General features: G+C 63.2%; 1 protein-coding gene across 1 annotated transcript; it reads right to left on the bottom strand.

Annotated features, from left to right (window-relative positions):
• Nucleotides 1-867: 867 nt before the first annotated feature.
• On the bottom strand, nt 868-9,886 carry VWCE (von Willebrand factor C and EGF domains; the record flags this gene model as incomplete). Its single annotated transcript, XM_080618351.1, has 20 exons — nt 868-1,238; nt 1,372-1,447; nt 1,540-1,622; nt 1,712-1,802; nt 1,959-2,041; nt 3,387-3,483; nt 3,624-3,709; nt 4,438-4,555; nt 5,555-5,640; nt 5,780-5,867; nt 6,404-6,486; nt 6,562-6,658; nt 6,736-7,052; nt 7,143-7,313; nt 7,459-7,575; nt 8,228-8,344; nt 8,421-8,549; nt 8,685-8,774; nt 9,290-9,384; nt 9,777-9,886. The coding sequence occupies 20 exons, from the start codon at nt 9,884-9,886 to the stop codon at nt 868-870; spliced, it is 2,505 nt and encodes an 834-aa protein (XP_080474477.1).
• Nucleotides 9,887-10,361: the final 475 nt, after the last annotated feature.

A 10,361-nucleotide genomic window follows, 5' to 3' on the forward strand; every position in this document is an offset into this window, starting at 1 on the left:
CACATCCCTCCTGTCCCCAAACCCAACTCGGGGGGGATGAACACTCCAGCACCATCCGGGGGGGCTGCACACCCCAAATCCCCCTCCAAGGACACCTATAGCAGCCCTATAGTAGGTACAAGCAGGAGTAAGGGGAGAGGGCATAAATACCAGGGTGACTTTATTGGTGGCAGGGAGGGCAGGGACCCTGTCCCCAGGCCAGGAGCTGGGGCAGCAGCACCCCAGGGGTGCATGAGGCACTTGGGGGTCTGGTTTGGGGCTGGGGGTCCCCAGGGATGCTCCAGGGCTTCCCTGCACCATCCTGCTGGGAGGATCCAGCCTTTGGGGCTGGGGTTCCTTAAGGATGCTCCAGGGAGATGGGGTTGCTCCTGGAGGACCCCAGCACCCCTGGGCGGATGGGGACCACGCAGCCTCTGCCTGAGAGACAAGCAGTGCCCATGCACCCATGGGAGGTGGGATGCACCTATGGGAGCCAGGAGGCACCCATGGGACATGGGATGTACCCGTGGGAGCCAGGATGTACCCGTGAGAGCCAGGGTACACCCTTGGAGCTGGGATGCACTCATAGAGCTGGGATGCACTTATGGGAGTCGGGATACACCCATGGGAGCCGGGATGTACCTACTGGAGCCAGGATGCACCCATAGAGCTGGGATGCACCTCTGGGGCCTGGGATGTACCCATGGGATCCAGGATGCTATTGCCCACTCTGTCTGCTTGGCACCCCCTCCCTAGCCACCCATCACCCCAGGGGCCTGGTGGGCCAGACCTGCTGGTCCTGCAGACTCCTTCTCCTCCTCTTCCTCCTCCTCCTCCTCTTCCTCCTCCTCCTCCTCCTCTCCATCCTCACCAAGTGCCCCTTGGTCCCTAGGGGGCCATGGCCCCGGGGCTCTCCCCTCTGCCCGGTGTCACAGCAGAGGGCTCCGTGTCCCTGGGGGGTCTCTGAGCTCTGGGGCTGCCTGTGGGAGCCGGGGGGGCTCCGGCCTCAGAGGGGGCATTGAGGGGCAGAGATGGGTGCCCCGAGGGGCTCAGCGTGGCCTCGGGGGGCTCCCCAGCCCCTGCACCCCCCAAAGAGGGGCCGGGGGGGGCTGTGTTGGGGAGCAGGAGCTGGGCCAGGCGGGGCCGGGGGGGCCGGGATGATGGGGGGGGCGTTGGGGTTGCAGTGGGGGTGTCCTCATGGCTTGGGGCCAGGGATGGGGATGGGGCCAGGTCACTGCTCTGCAGCGGGAGCCGGACGTCTGCGGCTATGGAGAGATGCTTTGTGTTAGCACCCACCTCCCCCTTGGGGACCCCCATGGGCTGTATGGGTGCACCCCAGGGTGCTCCAGAGCAAAGGGGTCCCCTTTGGAAGCCCGTCACCCCGAGCATCACCTTGAGCCTGGCAGGGCGCAGCGAGCTCCGCGCAGGACCGGGGGCACAGCCTCTGCTCACAGCTCACCTCCCCGAGCTGGTACCGAGGGGAAGGTTGGGGTCAGCCCCCCCCCATTGCCACCCCTCCATCGTGCCCCCCATTGCCACCCCCATGTCCCCCCTGTTCACCTGGCAGGTACAGCGGGTGCAGGGCTGGCCCTCGGGGGTGAAGGTTTGGCCATTCCCCACCTTCCGACCTTGGTAGTTGCAGTCTATGGGGCGGCAGCGATGAGGGGGTGATGGGGGGGGACGGGACAAGGTGGGGCCAGGACCCCTCCTGGTTGTCCCCTTTGGTCCCTACCGTTACAGACGGGGCAGCACTCGCCCTCGGGGTGGAAGGGGTACGTGCAGAAGATGGCACAGTCCATGGGGGAACAGGCCACCGAGCCCAACTGCGAGAGATGGGAATTAGAGCCCGCACCGGGAACGGGGAGGGGGGAAAAGGGGGAATTCCCCAAGGCTTTTTCCTGCAAAGGAGGGAAAACCCTGGGCTGAACCCATGGGGCGAAGAGCCAACGGCATCGCGTGGGGCCCGGCACAGCCCTCACCAGGCAGATGCAGCTGAGGCACGGGTCCAGGACGGAGGGGAAGGTCTCGTTGTTGTAGAAGATCCTCCCCATGTAGGTGCAGCCTGGAGGGAAAGGGGGGATTTGGGGTGTGGAGATGGGTTTGGGGCCCCCGTTGAGTCAGTGGGGTTGGGAAAGAGCTTGAAGAGCAGCAAGTCCAGCCCCAAGGCCACCCCTGACCCATGGCACTGCAGCCTTGTCTATAGGGTTTGTGAGCACCTGCAGGGCCGGTGCCTGCAGCCCTGCCCTGGGCAGCCTGTGCCAATGCCTGAGCACCCTCTGGGGCAGGAATTGTTCCTCAGCTCCATCTAAACCTGCCCTGGTGCAGCTTGAGGCCGGTTCCTCCTGTCCCATCCCTTGTTCCTTGGGAGCAGAGCCCAGCCCCTCCTGGCTCCATCCTCCTCTCAGGCACTTGTAGGCAGCCATCAGGTCCCCCCTGAGCCTTCTCTTCTCCAGACTGAACCACAGTATCACAGTATCACAGTATGTTAGAGATTGGAAGGGACCTCCAAAGATCATCCAGTCCAATCCCCCTGCCAGAGCAGGAACACCTGGATAAGGTTACACAGGAATGTGTCCAGGCGGGTTTTGAATGTCTCCAGAGAAGGAGACTCCACAACCGCCCTGGGCAGCCTGTTCCAGTGTTCCGTCACCCTCACTGAGAAGAAGTTTCTTCTCAAGTTTAAGTGGAACCTCTTGTGTTCCAGTTTGTACCCATTACCCCTTGTCTTATCATTGTTTGCCACTGAGAAGAGCCTGGCTCCATCCTCGTGACACTCCCCCTTTATATATTTATATACACTAATATGGTCACCCCTCAGTCTCCTCTTCTCCAAACTATAGAGACCCAGCTCCCTCAGCCTTTCCTCATAAGGGAGATGCTCCACTCCCTTAATCATCTCAGTTGCCCTGCGCTGGACTCTCTCCAGCAGGTCCCTGTCCTTCTTGAACTGAGGGGCCCAGAACTGGACACAATATTCCAGATGCGGTCTCACCAGGGCAGAGTAGAGGGGAAGGAGGACCTCTCTCGACCTACTGACCACCCCCCTTCTAATACACCCCAGGATGCCATTGGCCTTCTTGGCCACAAGGGCACAGTGTTGGCTCATGGTCATCCTGCCGTCCACTAGGACCCCCAGGTCCCTCTCCCCTACACTGCTCTCTAACAGGTCGTTCCCCAACCTATACTGGAACCTGGGGTTGTTCCTGCCCAGATGCAGGACTCTACACTTTCCCTTGTTATATTTCATCAAGTTTCTCCCTGCCCAACTCTCCAGCCTGTCAACCCCCCAGGTCCCTCAGCCCTTCCCCATCACCCTTGGGCTCCAGGCCCTGCACCAGCTCCGCTGCCCTGCTACCACCTCCCTGTATCCCTATGGATACAGCAGATGCCCCCAGCAGCATCCTCACCTGCGGAGCAGTCAGGGCAGCACTGCCCAGGGATGCGGATGGGATAGGGACACGTCTCCACGCAGTCCGTCCTCTTGCAGCTCACTGAGCCATCAGCCTGCAGGGGAGAAGCACTTGACCGAGACCTCAGGCTGCCCAAATCCATGGGGATCAAACCCCTCCCGAGGCAGGGGATCGCGGCCATGAGGAGCCCGGCATTCCGAGGGGAGGAGTGGAGCAGAGCAGGTTCTCATTCACCTGGCAGATGCATAACTCACAGGGATCGCCCGGAGACCAGATCTGTCCGACGGGGAGCTCCACGCCGTTGTCATCCAGGAAGCAGCCTTGGGATGGGGGTGGGATGGAGGGGACGTGGGTACCCCCAGCCTGCCCCCTCCTGATGCACACCCAGTGCTGGACGTGTGCGTGGTGCCCATCGCCCACCTCTGACCCGCAGGGATTGCAGCCTCCCAATGCCCTGCCAGTCCCTGTGCACCCACATCCAGCTCCCCTGCCCTCCATGTCCCCATGTCCCCTACATCCCATCCTCCTTGTCCCAACATCCTCTACATCCCATCCTTCTGGTCCCCATATCCCCTACATCCCATCCTCAATATCACCCCAATCCCATTTTCCTTGTCCCCAAGCATCTCTGCCACCCCATCCCCTTCCATCCCATCCCACTCATCCCATCCCCTTCCATCCCACCCCATCTCATCCCACGCCATCCCATCCCAACTATCTCATCCCAGCTATCTCATCCCATCCCACTCCATCCCACCCCAGTCATCCCATCCCCTTCCATCCCACCCCACCCCCTCCCATCCCACCCCATCCCACGCATCCCATCCCACCCATCCCATCTCCTCCCACCCCACCCCACCCCATCCTATCCTATCTCATCCCATCCATCCCATCCCCTCCCATCCCACCCCACCCTATCCTATCTCATCCCATTCCATCCCATCCCACCCCATCCCACGCATCCCATCCCACCCATCCCATCTCCTCCCATCCCACCCCACCCCATCCTATCCTATCCCATCCCCTCCCATCCCACCCCTGTTCTCACCGGCGGGGGCCGGGGGTTCCCTGCAGGTGAAGCAGCACTGCCCGGGCCTCAGGTGCTGCTGGTGCTGGGGACAATCCAGTGCGGGGCAGGGGGCAAAGGAGCACTCGACCTCGCCAGCCTGGGGACAAGGGACCTGTAACCCCCTGCCATGGACCCCCCTGTGCCGCCCGTCCTGCTGCAGCGCCAGGCAAGGATCCCTCCTGGATGGTGCAGGGAAGCCCTGGAGCATCCCTGGTTCCCATCCCTCAGGATAATACAGGGAAGCCCTGGAGCATCCCTGGTTCCCATCCCTCAGGATAATACAGGGAAGCCCTGGAGCATCCCTGGTTCCCATCCATCAGGATAATACAGGGAAGCCCTGGAGCATCCCTGGTTCCCATCCGTCAGGATAATACAGGGAAGCCCTGGAGCATCCCTGGTTCCCATCCATCAGGATAATACAGGGAAGCCCTGGAGCATCCCTGGTTCCCATCCGTCAGGATAATACAGGGAAGCCCTGGAGCATCCCTGGTTCCCATCCATCAGGATAATACAGGGAAGCCCTGGAGCATCCCTGGTTCCCATCCCTCAGGATAATACAGGGAAGCCCTGGAGCATCCCTGGTTCCCATTCGTCAGGATAATACAGGAAAGCCCTGGAGCATCCCTGGTTCCCATTCCTCAGGATAATACAGGGAAGCCCTGGAGCATCCCTGGTTCCCATCCATCAGGATAATACAGGGAAGCCCTGGAGCATCCCTGATTCCCATCCATCAGGATAATACAGGGAAGCCCTGGAGCATCCCTGGTTCCCATCCGTCAGGATAATACAGGGAAGCCCTGGAGCATCCCTGGTTCCCATCCCTCAGGATAATACAGGGAAGCCCTGGAGCATCCCTGGTTCCCATCCCTCAGGATAATACAGGGAAGCCCTGGAGCATCCCTGGTTCCCATCCCTCAGGATAATACAGGGAAGCCCTGGAGCATCCCTGGTTCCCATCCGTCAGGATAATACAGGGAAGCCCTGGAGCATCCCTGGTTCCCATCCGTCAGGATAATACAGGGAAGCCCTGGAGCATCCCTGGTTCCCATCCGTCAGGATAATACAAGGAAGCCCTGGAGCATCCCTTGGGACCTACCCTGCAGACGCAGGTGGTGCACTCATCCCCATCCAGGCTGAAGCGGGCACCGTGCGCGTACGTCCGATCCCGAAAGCTGCACTTGGCTGGGGAGGAGGGAGGCAGCAGGACCAGGAATGGGATCATGGAGCAAAGCACAGCTCCTCCTGAGCCCCGTCCCCATCCCAGCAGGGCCTGGGGTCCCCCTGCCCCACACATCCCAAGGGATGAGGGTCTCGGACCCACCGGGCTGGCAGGAGCAGCAGTCAGAGGAGGAGGAGCTGGGGCAGGAGCCAGGGGGGCACTCGGGGGAGATGCAGGAGATGTTCCCAGCCTGTGGAGGGGAACACGGAGCTGTCACAAGGTTCCCCATTCCTCAGGCATGGAGGATCCTTGGCAGGGCAGCATCCGCAATAGCGCATCCCCATCCATCAGCCTGAATTGGGATGCAGGGGGATGCTCCCTGTCCCTGGGGACAAGGAGGATGGGATGCAGGGGTCATGGGCACAATGAGGATGGGATGCAGAGGACATGGACACAGAGCGGATGGGATGCAGGGATCATGGGGACAAGGAGGATGGGATGCAGGGGAGGATATGGGGACAAGGAAGATGGGATGCAGGGATCATGGGCACAATGAGGATGGGATGCAGAGGACATGGACACAGAGGGAATGGGATGCAGGGATCATGGGCACAATGAGGATAGGATGCAGAGGACATGGACACAGAGAGGATGGGATGCAGGGGACGTGGACACAAGGATGGGATGTAGGGATCATGGGGACAAGGAGGATGGGATGCAGGGGACATGGGGACAAGGAGGATGGGATGCAGGGACACAGGGACAAGGGGGATGCCGTGTGCTCACCAGGCAGACACAGACGGTGCAATTCCCATCGGACAAGGAGAAGACGTCGCCCTCAGCCCGGGCCACCCCTTCGTGCAGGCAGCCTGCGGGACCAGGGGGTCAGGGGGGGCTGCCCCATGCAATAGGGCTGGGATGGGGGGGGGGCGTTTGGGGCTCACCTGCACAAGTGGGGCAGCAGCTCCCGCTCGGAGCCGGCAATGGATGGGAGCAGGACACCGCGGGGCAGGTCACAGCCTCACAGAGCACTTGTCCCCCCTGCATGGGCACAGGGGGGCTCAGCAGGGCCATGGTGGTAGTGGGGGGTTGACACAAGGGGGGGGCACGGTGCTCACCAGGCAGGAGCAGCTCCGGCATCCCGGCTCCATCCAGCGGGCACCGGGATCCCGCGGGATCCCCCGGTCCCAGCAGCGCGGGGCTGATGGGGTGGAGGATCCAGGAGCTCCGTGTCGGGATGGCTCCGTGGCCGGGAACGCCGGAGAGGAGGGAGGGAATTGGGTACCGGGAGCCGCAGCGGGGAGCTGGGATGAAGGGGAGCCCCTGGGGACCAATAGGGATGCCCCGGAGCCGGGAGGAGGGAGCAGGACCAGGGTGGGAGGATGCTGCAGGGATTGCAGGATGGGCGATGGCGCCAGGATGGATTTGGGGTAACCTGGGAGAAGAGGGAACGGGCATCACTTGGGGCAGGGAATGGGAGCATCCCGCTTCACCTTCCCAGTGCCAATCCAGAGGGCATGGATACCTTCGCAGGACACCCTGTCCCCGCTGAGGCGGTACCCGGGGCGGCAGGAGCATTGGAAGCTGCCCGGGGTGTTGTGGCAGGAATGCTGGCATGCGCGGCGCTCCCCAGGCCTCCGGCACTCGTTGACATCTGGGAACAAGGGGATGTGGCAGGGACATCCCGGGAATGTCGCTGTTATCCCAGGAATGGGCTCGGGAGCATCCATGTAAGGATGAGGATAAGGCGGTAACAGCACCTCAATGGGCTCAATGGTCGCCTTCATCCCATGGGATTGGTGGTGTGGGGAGGGAAAGGGGGGGTCGGATGCGGTGCTCACCCACACAGGAGTGCCTGTTCCCATGGAGGTGGTACCCGGGCCGGCAGGAGCAGCGGTAGCTGCCGATGCTGTTCTTGCAGCGGTGCTGGCACGGGGTGGCCAAGCACTCATCTGTGTCTGCAGGGAGAGGATCGTGGAGTCATGGAATGGGCTGGGATGAAGGGAGCTTAAAGCTCCTCCAGCTCCAACCCCTGCCACGGGCAGGGACCCCTTCCACTGGAGCAGCTTGCTCCAAGCCCCTGTGTCCAACCTGGCCTTGAACACTGCCAGGGATGGGGCAGCCACAGCTTCTCTGGGCACCCTGGGCCAGCGCCTCAGCACCCTCATAGTGAGGAATTCCTTCCTTACATCCAATCCGGATCCCCCCTGTTTCAGTCTGAACCCATCACCCCTTGTCCTATCGCTCCAGCCCCTGATGCAGAGCCCATCCCCAGCATCCTTGTAGCCCCTTCACACACTGGGAGCTGCTCTGAGCTCTCCAAGCAGCCCCAATGTTCCCAGCCGGGCTCCATGCGGGAGCTGCTCCGGTCCCTGAGCATCCTCGTGGCCTCCTCTTCAACAGCTCCGTGTCCTGACGCTGAGGACACCAGAGCTGGATGCAGCATCCAGGTGGGATCTCAGAGGGGCAGGATCCCCTCCCTGAGCTGCTGCGGGTGCAGCCCAGCACGGGGGGGGGGGGGTTCCGGGCTGAAGCCGGGTCATGGGGAGCCGCTCCTCCCGCAGCACCCCCAGTCCTTGCCCCCCCCGTCCCCACCGCGTCCCCGCGCACCCTGGCAGCTGTGGCGGTCGGCAGCGAGCTGCATCCCGGGGCCGCACTCGCAGACGAAGCCGCCCTCGGTGTTCACGCAGCGCCCTTCGCAGGCAGCGCTCAGGCACTCGTCGATGTCTGCGGGGTGGGAAGGGAGCGGTGGAGATGCGGGACCCTCACCCGCACCCCGCCCGGAGCCCCCCGCCCCTCTCACCGGTGCAGCGGATCCCGTTGGACGTCTCCACCATGGAGAAGCCGAGGGGACAGACGCGGGCGACCTCCTGGCACCCGCCGTGGTTACAGGCGAGGTCGCAGCCGTACTCCCCGCATGTCCCCGGTGGCTCTGCAGGAGGGACATTGGGGACCACAGGGCACCGGAACCCACCCACCTGCCCGTTGGATCCCATAGGGATGGCGCCAGGAGCATCCCTGCCCCTGCCAGGGATGGGGATGCGGGTGACAGGGCTTGGAGCGGTACCTGGGCAGGTGATGCCCTGCTCTCCATCAGGGCAGGAGCACAGGTTGGGAGCGATGCACAAGCCATCGCCACAGCCAAAGGGGCAAAGTGCTGCGGGCAGAGGGGACAAGCGGCCATGAGGAGGGCAGGAAACCCCATATCCCATCCCATGAGCCCATTACTCACACAGGGACCCCCATATCCCCACTATGATCCCATTACTGACACAGGGACCCCCATATCCCCTCTCTGATCCCATTACTGACACAGGGACCCCCATATCCCCTCTCTGATCCCATTACTGACACAGGGACCCCCAAATCCCCCCTCTGAGCCCATCACTCATGCAAGGACCCCCATATCCCCCCTCTGATCCCATTACTCACACAGGGACCCCCATATCCCCCCTCTGAGCCCATCACTCATGCAAGGACCCCCATATCCCCCCTCTGATCCCATTACTCACACAGGGACCCCCATATCCCCCCTCTGAGCGCATCACTCATGCAAGGACCCCTATATCCCCCCTGTGATCCCATCACTCATGCAGGGACCCCCATATCCCCCCTCTGAGCCCATCACTCATGCAAGGACCCCCATATCCCCCCTGTGATCCCATCACTCACGCAGGGTGCACTGCCCGCTGCCCGGGGACAGCATCCACCCGGGACAACATCCGCTGCCGAAGCCGGAGAAGCAGACGTGGGGCCCCACGCGGCGCCTGTGTGAGGGATGAGGGGATGAGGCCGCCCCATCCCAGCCCCTTGGGACAGAGCAGAGGTCCTGGGCTTGCTCCTTAAGCCATTGGGGACCCCTGTGCCATGGGAACGCGGGATAAGGGGATGCGAGGAGCGGTCACGACGTGCCCATGGCCACGCTGTACCAGGCAGCGCATGGATGCAGGGGGAGAGTGAACCCAGAAACAAGTGGGATGCAGGGAGAGCCGTGCCCCAACGACCCGAGCATAGGGATAAGAGAGCAGGGCACGGATGCAGAGGGAAGGACACACGGGGATGGGCAGCACGGCCGGAGCCGGTTTGGCACAGCTCAACCCAGGTGTAGCCGGGAGAAGGGGAAGGAAGAGAAGGAGGAAGAGGGGGAAGCCGCGGGTACCTCTCTAAGGCAAAGCCGGGCGGCTTCTTCCTGCCGGGGTGCGCCCTGCCCTGGCCGGCCGGGATGAGCAGGGACACACAGGCAGCCTGGAAGAGCAGCTCCCCCAACATGACAGGGGCTGCGGCGCGCTCCTGCCTTGCTCCGACGGGCGCCTACCGCAGCCTGGCCCTTGGCCCTGCTCCTCCTCCCGGCTTCCACGCCGGGAACAATGCGGGGGGTGGAGGGAGGCGAGAGCGGGGAGCGCTGCAGGGGTGAGGGGGGGGGGGGGGGAACCCATCGGCACCCGGCTCCGCGCCCGCCGGAGGGAGGCGTTGGATGGGGATGCTCGCACCCAGCCCGGCTCCTACGGATGGAGCGAGCGGCTCCGATCTCAGCTGTAGGGAGCGGGGGCTCAGGGATACAGGGAATGGGGGCTCCCTGCGCGGCGGGAAGCGCCGGTTCCCCCCCCGTTTTCTCTCCCTTTCCCACATCTGGCAAAGCTCCGGCGTGGCCTCTCCCCCCCGCTCCTCCTCCTCCTCCTCCTCCTGGCGGCACTGGGCCGCCTGCCCGGCCCTGCACAGGGACCCACCAGAGAGGAGCACGCAG

Source organism: Psittacula echo, assembly GCF_963264785.1.
Source record: "Psittacula echo genome assembly, chromosome: 5".
Classification (NCBI taxonomy): Eukaryota; Metazoa; Chordata; class Aves; order Psittaciformes; family Psittacidae; genus Psittacula; species Psittacula echo.